General features: G+C 50.4%; 1 protein-coding gene across 1 annotated transcript in view; it reads right to left on the bottom strand.

Annotated features, from left to right (window-relative positions):
* Positions 1-2,300: 2,300 nt before the first annotated feature.
* Positions 2,301-15,007, bottom strand: part of DOCK2 (dedicator of cytokinesis 2) — a 417,962-nt gene continuing 405,255 nt past the window's right edge. Inside the window, 8 exon segments of the mRNA XM_030327773.1 lie at positions 2,301-2,460; positions 3,352-3,490; positions 4,975-5,008; positions 5,010-5,096; positions 6,073-6,182; positions 6,185-6,243; positions 7,093-7,220; positions 8,770-8,907. Coding sequence (XP_030183633.1) covers positions 2,394-2,460; positions 3,352-3,490; positions 4,975-5,008; positions 5,010-5,096; positions 6,073-6,182; positions 6,185-6,243; positions 7,093-7,220; positions 8,770-8,907 — 762 coding nt within the window. The 3' untranslated portion in view covers positions 2,301-2,393.

The following is a 15,007-nucleotide window of genomic DNA, read 5'->3' on the forward strand; positions in this document are numbered from 1 at the left end:
CAAGCCTGGGTTTCCTGGTTGGGATCCCATTGCCAACCTCATGGGATTGGTGTGAGGGTTTAAGAAAGGATGCACGGGGTGAGTGTCTGGTAAATGGAAGCTATATCATTATTGTTATTGTTCTTACTGCCGGCATTGCTGTTATTGCCACGTGACCACAACATCTGGAGTTGTCCTGAAAAAGCACCAAGTGGGCCATCAACCCGATGAGTGTCCTAACTGAGATGAGATTTGACACTCAAACTCTGTTTAAATAAGAATCCACGAATTTCACTGTTTGCCCCATTTCTATGGGACAAGGAGGAGTGCTCAAGACCCTTTCAGACTTCATAAAAACTCACAGATACTGGCAGTTTTCAGAAAACGGAATTCAGAAATATTACCACCAGGGCCACACACTGTTGAGCCAGGAGAACAGAGTGATGGGATTTTTAGAGGTTAAAGCTGACTTGCTCGGGACACAGCCACAGTCTCTGCAAGATGCCTTGGTGAGAAACGACATCTGCAATTTCAAGGCAGAGGATCGTATCTGGTTTTCTACAGTCGTGGGAAAAGGGGGAAGGAGCCATTTTCTTGTCTGTGTCAAGATTTTTTCCACTAGTAGTTGGAAGAGCAGACATTTGAAACTTAAACGTTGGGATTTCACAGTTTGGACTGAGAAAAAGCACACCTGGAAAGCTCAAGCCTGTAACCTGGAGAGGAAAAGGGCGGAACAGGATTAACAGATACAAGAAGGGACACACAAGCTCCAGTGTCCACACGTGAAGCCATGAGATGCCCAGCTCCTCCACTTCTCGAGGACCCTCACTTCTTGCTCTTTTGGAAAGTGAATTCAGCCAGATTCCAAACCTCCAGGAGCTGCCTCCTTACCTTAGGGAGCGCACAATGCAGACAAAATGCCAACCACCACCATAATGGGACTTTTTGGACTGTTGAGGATATTGGAAGCTGGACCAGCAACAGGTCTGGGACCTGTTGGCAAAGGGAACCGGGGGCCCCCAGGAAGAGATTGGGGTGGACAAAGGCTACAGGGACTCAGGCACAAAGGTGTCCAGCAGATAGCACAGGGTCATGGTTAAATGCCAAGCTTCCCACCTGGCTGCCTGGGTTTGAATCCCAGCCTTTCCACTTACCAAGTGGATGATGTTAGGTCACTTCATGGCTCTGTTTCTTCATCTGGATAATAATCATCTCCACCTCCTAAATCTTGATATAGGAGTTAATTCTCATCATGTCTATAACACTGTGCTGGGGACAGTGGAGCTCAATCAATTGGAGCTCTTATCATCATTCTCTCTCATCCGGGGACTCTTTCTCTAAGAAGTGAGTGCCCACCCCACGTCTCTAGATGGCTCTAGCTCTGAGCCCCATGTTGCCCTGCACTTAATATCCACCCAGTACTGACATCTTTCCAAATGGGGTCCTCAGCCTCTGCCCACCAAGACCTCTTCATGCACAGCTCCCTCGGGCTATGGAGGTAGGCCACTGCTCCCATGTTCTGCCCAGAGGAGCTCATCACCTTCTTTGGGCCTCATCTGAGGAGCCCAGGATTCCTCCAAGAAAAGCTACCCCTTCCGACCTGATGACAAAATCCAAAGGCCGGACTGTTAGTCCACTCTTTTCCTAACTCTTGACCATTGGTTGCGTGGTTTTTCCATTCCTTTCCAGAAGAGGAGAAAGGTAATATGAAAATGACCTGAGGAAGATTGTGGCAGACTTTTCTGGCATCCCTACACCCCAGCATTCATGGAGAAGATTTCTCGGGGTGGCATGAATGAAGTGGGCAAATCCGGCACTAAGACAGTCTGGAGCCAGGCCCCTTAACGTCACCGCAGGCCCTGGGTGGCCTGCCATCCTCACCCTCTCCAGGCCTCAGAGATGCAGCTGACGAATTACGCAACAAGGCGAACTGGCGTCATGAAACCATTTTTATTGTCAGTGAGAAACAGCAACGCTTCAGAGATGATCAGCTAGAAAAAACACTGGTTGGTTGTATTAAAAATGTAAAGTACAAAACTATCATCCAAAAAATAAAATAAAAGAATATTTAAAAGGCTTTTCTGTTAAGTGCTAGGACTTTGAAAATGAAATAAAAACACAGCTCCTTATACCTAAGAAACTGGGTTATGAAAAGATGCGCCGAGGATATTGGGGAGAGCACAGTGGGAGAAAGTGTCCTTGCTCGCTCCTTGTGACCACAGCCCACAATCCAGGCCGCAGCATCCTCACCCACCGCCTGGGTCGCAGGGGGCCAGATCAGCCCTTGCTTCCTGAGTGAGGGCGACTGGTAGGAGGTCTCCCCGCTGTGTGAGGCATCAGCGTCCCACCGTGTCTCTCTTCCTCTGGAAACTTCTCTCCCTGGCTCCCCACGTGTGGCCCCGGTCAGCAGCATCTCACAGGTCAGAGGACAGGAAGTCAGGGATCTGTTTGCCTTCTTCAGGAGGTTTGCTGGCCAGCTTTGTGGGAGAAGAAAACAAACACCATCCCAGGATGGGATTCTCATGAGCACCAAAGTGGGGCTCACAAGGATCCCTGCCCAAAGCCCATGGAGTATGAGGGGCCGTGACCTTGAATGTGGCCAGACAGGCAGACCCCACAGTGGTTAAGACACAGACTTGGCTGCTTCATGCACTTACTTGGGCCAGTCGCTCACCTAACTCTGTGAGCCATGTAAATCCTCACAGGGATGGTAGAAGGTCAGATTGGACCATGTCTGCAAAGTGCTTAGCGTGGTACCTGACTCACTGCATGCTCACAGTAAACTCGGGATTATTATAGTAGCAGAGATCGGGTTTATATCATCTTGAGGATCAGAAGTGTCAACGATACTTTTTTTATCTCGAGTGAAGACTGACAAGTAACAACAGAGATGGGACTTGAAAAGTCAGGCCTTGGAACTAACTTTTAATTAGTAGGAGTTTGTAATATAAGTTGAATAGGAAAGCTCTGCAAAGGAAAAAAAAAAATTAAAAAGCACTTTCAGGTTCCAAAGATAGCCAGCTGTTGTGGCTCTGACAGGCGTATTACCAGAGGGCGGTTTGGGGAAAGGAGGTCCCAGGGGCTCTGCTTATCCCCTTGGGACGTTCCTGCAGCCCAGCTGGGATCAGTCCTGCTCTGAGGCCAGGGCCCAAGAGAACTGCAGTGGGGGCATTTCTGGCAGAAATGCATTCTGGCATTTCTGTCCCAAGCCTGGTGGGCCCTGACCATGCCTCCCTGGGAGGGATCACACATGTTGCACACATATACGTGCCTCCATTCCCACCCCCCATTTTCTCCTCTTTCTGGTGTTGCTTTCTTCCTTTATCTCTCCCCATATACCCTTGTCTTTCCAGCCATCTGGGTCCTCACCATCGCCTGAAGAACTGATTTACTTTCTTCCGTTTGAGCGTCTTCTTGTCACCCTCTGAGAGAGGGAAGAAGGTCTGGCTGAGGCGGGGGGACGCGTTGGCATCATCCATCCCAGGTATGCCCGCCACAGAGAGCGTGAGGGCTGGAAGGAGAGTGGAGAGTGGGGGTGAGTGGGTGGGTGAGGAGAGGCGGTGCCCAAGAGGGTGATGTTGGCAAGGCGGAGAGGACACAGGCTGTGGGACAGAGTCCTGGGAGGACACATCACGGTGCCAGGCAGGAGGCGGGAGGCCTGCTTGCGCCCTGAGGGGGCCTGTTGAAGCTGTCCTCTTGGCGAGGCTTGCCAACCCCACAGATAGGGGCCTGCCACCTGGCCTGATCCTTGCCAGGGCTTCTGTGCTGGAAACACAGTGTGGGGAGGTGAAGGCCCCTTGGCCACTGGGGTCCTGATTTCCTCAGGGGACGTGGCCTTTGGCCCCAAGGTGGGGAGACAATATGAGCTTTTTTCCTTTTTCTCCAAGGCAGGGGCTGGTAGACAGAACTGGTGGTTCCAGCTCCCAGCTTGGAGATGCACAGACCTGACAAATCAAGCTACCTCTTGCCCCTCGGTTTTGATGTCAGCAAAATGGGGACAAGGGCACCAGCCTCCAGGGTATTGAGGTGCTGTGAGAAGGTGACGGTGGAATGGCTCTGTGTCCGGCCAGAGTTAGGGGGCCGTCCTGCCTTGTGTGGCTGGGCGGGGGGTTAAGGGCATGGTTCCAGGGACAGAGGGCCTGTCTACACTCAGCCTCCGCCACTTCCTAGCTGCTGACATTCTCCGTGCCTCAGTTTCCTCATGCACACATGGGCTGATGACATTATCTCCATCATAGGTATGTGTTGAGGCATAAAATAAAAGATGAAGATTTAAGCACAGGGAGGGCCTAGTGCTGGGCAGCACTCGAGAACTAGCAGGCATCTTTGCTGAGATCTGCCTGCTGAGTTCCACAGGCAGTGCTTGTGTCTTGCTCCTCTCTGCCCTGGCCCTTGGCACAGGGAGCCTGGCCCAGAGTGGCTGACCCTTGAGACAGCTGCATGTCAGGATGCAGCGACCCAGGTGTGGCCCACCCCGTCATTGGCTGTGGCTTCGCCTTCTGCCAACTAGGAACGGTCATCCGTGTGCTGCTAACCTCCTCCCTGGACGACGAGTGCATGCTGGGGGATGTAGGTGGCAATTATCATTAGACACTCGACCTCTATAAGATGTGCTGGAAGTTTCTGCAAGTTCCTGAAATAGGGCCCCAGGTCAAAAAAGGAAACACGGGGCTTCTGGCCTGTGGGGAGGCCTAGCTAACTGAGAGTGCAGGGCCACCCAGGGTGAGAATGGAGGTCCCGGTGAGTCCCCGAGGACCGGAGTGGCAACAGGCCTCCACCCAGCCCCAGGTGCAGCTTGCGGGGCCGCTTCCCCCTACAGAGCGGGTGGGGTGTGGTGCGAGCTCAGAGGACAGGGGGCCTCTGAGCAGAGCCTCTTGCCCCCAGGATGCCTGGCCCCTTTGCCGTGTAGATCCAGTCTCCGCCCATCCTCCACCCCCAGGCTGGTGGCCCCACCATCTCTGTACCTTCTGGTGCTGGTGGTGGCAGGGTGCATACCTGGGATGGTGGGCATGGACTGACTGGCGAAACATCATCTGAGAGAGGATGGATGACCTGGGGGGAATGGCTGCATGCTCCGAGAGGTTGGTGTCACTCATGAACTCGTGCTTCCTGGAAAGCTGAATAAGTACACACACACACACACACACACACACACCACAGAGGGTTAGCATTAGGCAGCTCTGTGCCTTGAAAAGTCAGTAACAAGGGCTTGGCAAGGCTTCTGTGGACCCAGCTGTAAGTTGATTTATTCTGTTATCTATCACTCCATGCCAGCCTGCCAAGTATGGTTGCACAAGTTGCACACTATACAACTCCAGGGGTTAGGGAGGCATTGAGGCATTCATTTAGACTATCATGTGAATGATACCCTCTAGAATTGTAAAACACAGAATACTTATTTCTAGTCTTCTCCTCTGGCAAGAGTAGCCTCTGGGGTCTACTGGGAAGTTTGCGGAGGGTCTTCTCTTTCCTGGGAGGCATCTCAGTCAGCCCTTTGCCCTTTCAGCTGCCACCCCTCCCTTGCCAGTACAGTTAACCCCTCTCCCTTTCCTAGGATCCAACAATGCCTTCAACAAACCTCTCTTTTAGGGGGCGAAACTAAGATTTGGACCCAATGACACCAAGTTTCATTATCAAATCGTTATAAGACAAAAACTCGGAGTCAGGGCAGTGAGTCCCTCTCTGTGTCCCCAGCTGGGCTTCTGCTCACTGGAGGAGCCTAGGAGGGTCTGAGACCTCAGTGGTTGGAATGGCCCTGGGGTTGGCAAGGGGGTGGACATGAAGAAACCCCTTGCCCAGCACTGGGAGGACAGCTTCTGTCCTGTCTCACAAAGCCCTGCACAGTGGTGGGAAAGACATGCACGGGCTGGAGTCTACTGGCCTGGGTTCAGATCCCGGCTCTGTCATGTCAGGCTGTGTGGGTACCCACAGGACTTGACCTCCCTGCTCCTCAGATACGGCCTCTGCATCACCCACCTCACTGCAGACGTGAGGCCTGAATGGGACCTCATCTGGGGCCCCCAGAGAGTACGGCTGCTGTGCAGCAGAGATGGGCTGACGGGGCTAGAGGCGACCTGCCCGGTGCCAGCTCACCCGCTTCAGGTCCGACTCGGCTGCTGCCTTCTCATCTGCAAACACCACGCTGCTCCTCTTGGCCCTCTTCTTGGACCTCCGCAGCTTGACTTCCGGCAGAGTGCTCCCACAGAGATCGGCTCCGCCGGCTCTGCTCTTGGAGTCTTCGGAGGTGCCACCTCCAGGTCAAAGCTGGAGAACGGGAGGGACAGCGGTAGAAATTGCAGTGAGAGCGAGGTTCAGCGGAACTGCCTTGCAGGGACCCAGGCTGGCTGGGTTGTCACTGCGGGAGCAAGGAGTAGCTCAGCTAACCCGACAGAGTTCGGGGAGCTGCTTGCTTAATTTGCAAACACATCAGAATGCAGAGTAAAACGAAACTGAAGGAGGTGAGCCGCAAGCCAGGGAGACTGGTGGTGAGGAGAGACACCCAGTTAAGGTGTGGGTCTGGATTCAAATCCAGCACTGCCACCCTTTACTGAATGCCTTTGGGCAAATCACTCAGCCTCCCTGAGCCCTTATTGCATGCGGAGTACTCGGCTCACGTTCTCATGTCCTTAGAGTAGTGGAGTTTGGGCTGGGTGGGGATGAGGCTCTAGGACGGCGGAAGGGGAGAGGCTTTTCTTGGGGTGAGGGAGCACCTCCCCCCGGCTGCAGAGGGATGGATGGGTGCAGGGAGATCAGCTCCGCGGTAGGGACTTGCAGGGACACAGCCCTGGCAGAGGTGAGGAGATGCCCGACTGAAGCAGGACCTGTGAGGGGCTCTGGCGGCACAGATTGCTGAGCTGGGAGAACACCAGCCGCAGGTGAATCCTGCTGGGGACCCAGGAAGAGCGGTCTTGCCTCTCAGGCCTTGAATGACCCCCTATCAACGGCACCAACGACAGCAGCCGCACAGGGTGGTTGTGAGGGTTTTAGTGACTTCTTTAAAAAGAAGGGTTGGGAGGAGATAGAAGGGTGGCTTCTGGGACAGAGGGAGAAGTAGCAGGTGTTGTTGGGGGCTGAGGGGGCAGGAGTGCAGGGGGCTCCTGGGCAGAGACTGACCTCTCAGAGGCGGTCTTGCTGGGGGTGCTGCAGTCAGAGTTCATGGACGCCATGGAGATGATGGACATCTGCCTGTAGGAGCGCAGCATGGAGCGTGGGCGGCCCACTCGCCTGTCCTCAAAGTCGGGCTGCGGGTGGGGAGAGACGGGGTGGTCAGCAGTCAGGCCCTCGGGCTGGATGGGCTAGGTAATGTGGCTTCCGCCTTCCCGCTGCCTCCTGCACCTGAGCAGGGCAGGGCTGCAAGGCAGAGCAGGGCATCAGGACAAAAACTCCTGGCTGGCTGAAGCTAGGTGGCGGTTGTTTTGGAAAAGAATTTGGCTGGCCTTCATTCCTGGTTCCTGGGAGGTGACCTCTTAACCCTTGCAATTTGTCCCAGTGACAGGAGTGTCATTGTTCCTTGTGGTGGCCCCTTGATGAGCAGACTCAGGCTGAAGGCCAGGCCAGAGAGACCAACCATGTGGTTATAGGGTGGGGTGGTGGGGGGCGGCTTTGAACCAGGTGATGGAAGTTCAACCCTAGGGAGGGGAAGGGGCTACAGACTGATTTCCGTCATGTGGCCAATGAGTCACCCCATCATGACTACGTAATAATAAAGCTTTCAACGTTTAGGCTAAGGTGAGTTTCCTGGTAGGTAATCACACATCTGTGTGCTGGGAGGGTAGGAAGGGTGATGCATCCTGAGGGCATGCAAGCTGTGTGTTTGGGACCCTCCCAGACCTCACCCCCGCGCATCTCTTCATTTAGTTGGTCCTAATTTGTATTCTTTATAGTAAAACTGTAATCATAAGCATAGTGCTTTCTTGAATTCTGTGAAATTCTGCACACCTGAAAAGATAGAGGGAGCCCCCAAATTGGTAGCCAGTCGGTCAGAAGTGCAGGTGGCCTGGGAACCCTGGTGTCAGAAGTAAGGGGCTTTTGTGGAGGAAGTTGTCCTTAACCTGTGAGGTGTGACCTGACTCTGAGTAGGTGACATCAGATTGCACTGCACTGTCCTGTCATTGTTGAAGGACACAACCTGTTTCCTGAGAAGCTCCTGGGCCAACAGACAAGAGACCCAGACTTACCTCTATGCTCTTTGAGCATCTCACTTCCCCCTCCGGGCCTCAGTTTTCTCATCTATAAAATCCGAGGGTTGACCCCATGGCTTCTAAGGGACCCCACAGCCTTGATGTTCTAGGACTCTACTTTCTGGGGGAGGAGGATCGAGATGTCCCTATGAGCACCAGGCCATTGGCAGCTTTATGTCACAGAGCTTATTAGTGGCCCAAAGCACTGGCTTTGGAGTCCAACAGAGCCTGGTGAAAATTCTCACCTGCTAGGTAGCCTTTGGCGAGTTACTCAACACTTCTGAACCTCCAAGAGAGATGCAAGGAGTTGAGAATCATTCCTACTTCCCAGGCGCATTGTGGGGATTAAACGAGTAGTGTCATGTGCTGACATCAAACTGGGCACACCCTAGGTGCCATCCGCAGGCAGTGTGACTTCAATTCTTAGCATAGCCCCTCAGTGCTAAGGGCTCACTTTGAACCTGATGTTTACCTGGGGTGACTGTGAGGGACCAAGGTTACAGGAAGGCTCCCCTGGATCAGGTTCCTTGCTGGGTCCCTGCCAACCACAATCCCCATGGCTCCCCACATCCCTCTCCTCACCCCTCCCAGCCACAGGGACCACCCGTACCATTTCTCGGACACCATACTCCTTCTCCACCTTCAATTTCAGGTTCTTGAAGCATTCTTCCATCCGGTCATGGAAAGGCCGCAGATTCTCTGACACTCTTTTCTCATGGATTTTGATCCCAGCGCCCAGGAAAGGGATCTAGAGGGAAAGGCGGTACATGGTGAGCCACAGGCTGGTCCCTGGCTGCAGCCTGGGACCTGGACCATATGAAGGTGGCTGAAGCCAAATCGGCCTGCCCAGAATTCGTGGAGGGCACTAGAGTCTCTGAGACCTTCACACAGGGTCACCAGCCCTGGGACGTAGGGTATCTGGGGTTACGCTGGGGTTGCTCTGGGAGGGAAGAAAGACCTCAACCTGCCCTTGCCCCTAAGAAGGTCGGAACCCCATTAGAGGCTGTATGTTTAGGCATGTCTCCCCCTTATGAATCTACTAAGGGGCAGAGTGTGGGGCCAGCAGGGAGGAAGCTCTGAGGCTCTGATGTAAAACCCTGCCCAGGAAGCTCTGGGCAATGGAAAAGGGAAATATGAGCGTCAGAAGCTGGAAGATAGAAGAAAAGAAGAGCTGAAAGGAACAGGAGGAGTGACACAGCCTCATCTTAGAACACGGAGGTCCCATTATAGCTACGTGGCTGCTGAAGAAAGATACAGAAGGGCTGATGTCCTAAGGTACCAGCCAATAGGGAATTTTTAAAAAGTGATGCAAAATCCTTGGGAAGATGGGGGAGGACGAGGTGGCAGATGTGAGGGAGTTAAACTCATTCATCAACAAGAGAGGTCAATGGGATGCTGTCTAAATGGCAGTTAGAAGGAGGAGTAGCTGAGCCATGGTGGCCACTACTAGAAGAAACAGCTGGGAAAGTTAGCAGTGTGGTCCTGGGAGACATAACTAAGGCTGCAAAGACGTGGAATATAGCTTATTTTGAAGAAAAGCAATGACATTTCCATGATGCAAGGAGTTGAAATCATTCCTACTTCCAGGCGCGTTGTGGGGATTAAATAACGAGTAGGTGTCCATGATGGCGACATAAAGACATTCTGCCTCCTTTTTCTGGGAGGCACCCTTGAAAGGACAAGATGAAGGAGTTACTAGAATCTGATCTGACCTACAACATGGCCAGTGGATGGAGGATGGCAGCTCGCCTTCCAGAGCAGTGGAGGGGAGAGTGACAACAAGAGGCCAACCTGCCTCTAGAAACCCAGGAGAAGCTTAGGCATCGGAGGCACCAGGTACCCCCGGAAAAGTTAGGGTGACTCGAGGAGCCGAACACAGAGGGATAGATTGAGATTCTGTGACAGCAGCAGTCGGGTCTCCAGGTCCTCACCACTTCACCCTGTAGCCAAGTGCCGTTTTTCATTTCCCCCAAGAAGAAGGGGCTTTTCCTTCAGAACGATTAGGACAAGGAGTACTGGGCTCAAGGGTACCAGGCACAACAGAAGTCAGGGATGACGAGCCAGACTGAAAGCAGGGGGTGGAAGGGAAGTTGGCACGCTGGTAGTCAGACCTTTACTCCAACTCACAAACTCCAGCAGCATAGTCCTCCAGGATGATCTCTCCTATGTTTGAGAGAGTTCTCCCTGGAGAAAGTGAATGGCCCGTTATACAGACATTTGTGGACTGCTCCGTTACTATAGAATGATGCCATCCAGTTGACCAAGGCATCATCCATGTACCCAAGGCTTCACTTAGCTCTTTAGTGCTGCAGTCCCAACTATGAAGATCACCAGACATTGAAGGAAACTCTCTAATATGAAAGACCGAGATCCGAACCAACAGACAGGAAAGAAACAAAAGGAAGGAATGAAAAAAAGGAGGGGAGGAAGGGAGGAAGAAATGAACAAACTTGAAGAAAACAGGGAGGGTGAAGAGGGCTAAGAAACATTATTTTACAAAGTTTACTAAGTATGTAGAAACAGAAGAGATCCTCCATCCATGAAATAAGAAATATTTTATTAAAAAAAGAATGATAATAGAAATACCACATATAAAAGCTAATAATATATAAGAATGAAGGTAAATTATAGCTTTAGTTTTACCTATTAAAAGGACAAAAAATCAATGATCTAGGCATCCATCCCAAAATATTAGTAAAAGAACAGCAAATTAAACCCAACAAGAGTAGAAGGAAAGACATTAATAAAAGTGACAGTAGGCCTGAATGACAAAGGAAACAAACTTACAGCAGAGAGGACTGACAAAGCCAAAGCTGGTTCTTCGGAAAACTGTTTCTTGGTATCCAGGAAGGTGAAAGATGCCTGACCTGGAAATTCTAGTACCAGATATATGCTGAGGGAAGTGAGTACTTATGTTCACCAAAAGACACGAACTAGAATGTTCTTTGCAACTTTATTCATACTACACAAAACTGGAAAGCAACCCAAATGTCCACCAACAAGAGAATGGATAAATAAATTGGCATATTATTCAGTATGTTGTATATTCATTCGGTGGATGAGGGAAACAAAAACCACAAACTTCTGATATTTGTAACAACCTGGATGAATGTCAAAGGCGCTGTGTTGAGCAAAAGAAGCCAGACTCGCAGTAGTACATACTGTGTAATACCATTTATATAAAGTTCGAGAACAGGCAAAACCAACCTATGCTGATAGAAGCTTGGCTGCATTTGCCAGAGCTACATATTCTCATATACTATAAGCGACTCATGCCTAGGCACACACCCAACAGAATTTATGCACATGTGTGCCCAAAAGACACATATAAAGATGCTCATTCCTTGTAATAGCCCCAAATTACAATCAACCTAAATCTCCATCAGTTGAAAAATAAATACATTTTGATATAGTTACATCATCTAGCTGTACAGACTATTACACATCAGTGAAAATGAGGGGTGTCTGGGTGGCTCAGTCAGTTGAGTGTCCGACTCTTGATTTCAGTTCAGGTCGTGATTCCAGGGTCATGGGATTGGCCCCATGTCGGGCTCCATGCTGAGCACGGAGCCTGCTTGGGATTCTCTCTCTCTCTCCCTCTGCCCCTCTCCCCTGCTTGCACTCTCTATCTCTAAAATAAATAAATAAATAAATAAATAAATAAATAAATAAATAAATAAGTGGTGCCTGGGTGGCTCAGTCAGTTAAGCGTCCGACTTTGGCTCAGGTCATGATCCCACGGTTTGTGGGTTCGAGCCCCCCGTCGGGCTCTGTGCTGACAGCTCAGAGCCTGGAGCCTGATTTGGATTCTGTGTCTCCCCCTCTCTCTGCCCCTCTCCTGCTTAGGCTCTGTCTCTCTCTGTCTCTCAAAAATAAATATAAAATTTTTAAATAAATAAACAAATAAATAAATAAATGAAAATGAATGAATCATAGCTATATACAAGATGAATGAATTTTTCAAGCATAACATTTAGCAAATAAGTTAGACCCAAAAGAATGCATACTGTGTGATTCCATTTATATTATAGGCCAAAAATCGGCAAAAGTGACTCTAGTGTTTAGGAATGCATGCTTGAGTGATGAAAACTATTTTTATTTTATTATTATTTAATAATAATAATAATGTCTTATTTATTTATTTATTTATTTATTTATGTAATGTTTTATTTATTTTTGAGAGAGCGAGCAAGTGGGAGTGGGGAAGGGGCAGAGAGAGAAGGTGACAGAGGATTTGAAGAGGGCTCTGTGCCAACAGCAGGAAGCCCGATGCCTGGCTTGAACTCACAAACCATGAGATCATGACCTAAGGTGAAATCGGATGCTCAGCCAACTGAGCCAGCCAGGCTCCCCAAAAAACTATTTTTAAAAAGCAAGGAAATGATTACTTCAAAAGCTGGGTAGTGGTCAGCCTTGGGGAAGATTAGCAATGACTACAGTCTGGGCTTATAGACACAAGCTGGCTTCTGGGTGCTGGCAGAATTTTATTTCTTCACCTGGATGGTGGTCAAATGGATATACATTTTGTGATAAATCACTGTGCTGTATATTTTTGCTATGCAATTTTTTATATGTAATATTTCACGAAAAATTTAAAGGACAAATGTACTGTAGACATCTTTCCATGCCAGTAAATATAGAGAAAAGCTTTACAAAGAAGAAAAAATTAAGCAATCAGTCTAGAGACCTGTGAAATCTTGAACACAAAAAAAAGTACTTGAAAGCTCTGGCTTTTGTTGTGTTGCTAGACTAGGTACAAGGACATTCCCTTTTGAAATCTACAGTTCTCTGACTTTGAGGAAAATCCAAAGTGTATCTGGCTTTGTGAAACCAAGATCCAATTTAGAATTAAGCTCCAAGAGGGCAAGGAGCAGGCCTAGATCTGTCCAGCACTATTTCTATGGCTGGGCACACAGTAGGATCTCAATAAATATAAGGTACAAGAATGAACAGAACACACAAGGAAGAGCTAATTCGCTGTAGGTAGTATTGTTAGCAAGGCTGCTTTCACCCTGGCAGGGCAACATCTTGAGTGTAAAGTGCCCAAAGTTAGGGTACCTGGACTCTGGGAGGAAGGGACGTGGCCCCTTGGCAGTACTGAGTGGGGAGGGGCCTCTGTAACATGGTGGTTCACTGGGGTGGGGGGGTCTGTGCTTTGGAGGAAGTGGCCACTAGGGGGTGTTGGTCTGAAGAGGCCCAAGCTAATGCTTTCGAAGTCTGTCTTGGTAGTGTCTGCCCATTAGCTCCAAGACTTTGGTAGAATTGTTTTTAGAAGGCACAGCCTGGAACTAGCTGTGCTGTGAGGGCTGAGGTTCATGCTTTGGGTGTGGTGGGCACAACATGGAGGATCCATTATCAGGTGATAAGACCTGCCCAGGGAGAGGCCCAGGGCAGCGTTACAGATTGAGAGTGACACCCAACACCCAACAAATTTGTGTGACATGCTGGCCCTCCCTAGGGCATCCCAGAAATACCTGAGAAAGGGGACTAATCAAAGCCAGGCCTTCCTGATTCCCGGGTTTGGCGGTGTGAGTGGGAGCTACATTATTTGGGTATTAAAGACCATGATGACCTCAGAAGCTGGGGATCTTGGGTATGTCTGGGTTTCACAGGTGGCACAAGGTAGAAGGGAGAGAAAATTCCAGACACACAAAATGCATTCAGGAAACTGTGTCTGTGCAGCACTTGCTGTTTCATTTTTAAAGCCTCTCTTTGCATAAATTGGCAGAGGCAGAGAAGGACCTGAATTAGGAATCCTTATTTTAAGAAAAGAGGCTGCACCCAATGCTTCTCATTCCCCTGATTTCCCTAGAGTAACAAAAACTCCCTACCACAATAGCTTGCTTTTCTTTGCAGGGTGACTGGCAAGAAGGGAGGGAGGGAGGACAGGCAGCTGCAGACAGCTGCCCCCTGCTCCCTGTGCCTCCCTCCAGCTCCTGCCCTCTGGAGCCCACCTGGTGTTCTGGGTGCTGAGTGCTCCCTGCAGAGCAGGCTGAAGTGCAAGAGGGAGAGGCTTGTCCTTTGAAGGCCTCTGGGGGGGGGGGGGTGGTCTGGTGGACTGTTTCTTTCTCTAGGGAGTGAGAGCGAGGGGGAGAGAGAAACAAGGGAGAGAGGGAGGGAGAGAGAAGGAGGGAGGGAAAACACAGGAGAGGGAGCTGGAGAAAAGCAGGGAGAAGGAGGAAGGGAAGTGGGAGAGAAGAGGAAGGGAAGGAGAGAGAGGAGTAAGATGTGAGGGGCAGAGGGAAGCAAAAGACAGAGAGAGGAGGGATAGAAGCCGAAACACCTATGAGAAAAAGGGACAGATGTGCAGGAAGAAAGAGATAGAAAGAAGGAGATCATGGAGGGAGGGGGCAGGGTGCCAGGAGAGGAGGGATGGAGGGGAGACAAAGACAAGTGGGCAGAAGGAAGGACAGGGCCATCCAAGTTTTCTGGCTTGGCTCTGGAGTGCAGAATGCAGGCTCTTTGACCCAAACCCCACCAGACAGAGGCCTCAATTATTTTCCAAACCTGGTAATCCATCTGAGCATTATCTGCCACAAACTGGGTCAACTTTAGCAGGAGGAGAAGTACGTGTGGGGGGCCCAAATCTTCTACTATCTGATTGGCGTGTGCCAGGTGGGGGGGTCCTGGCTTTCATTTCAGTCCCACTGGGATAAGCCACCTCCTCTGAATTCAACATCCATTCGATAGAGCAGTGTTAGCATCATGCAGCACAGCATCGCTGCCCAGCACCCCAAGGGTGCAGTGCCCCAAATCCCCGTTCCAGGATAAGCCTGCTTGTGTGAGATGTAGATTCAGAAGAAGGGCTGAAAGTCAAGGGACAGGAGAAGAGGTTAACCTAGGCCACG

The sequence above is a fragment of the Lynx canadensis genome, chromosome A1 (genome assembly GCF_007474595.2).
Source record: "Lynx canadensis isolate LIC74 chromosome A1, mLynCan4.pri.v2, whole genome shotgun sequence".
NCBI classification, from domain to species: Eukaryota; Metazoa; Chordata; class Mammalia; order Carnivora; family Felidae; genus Lynx; species Lynx canadensis.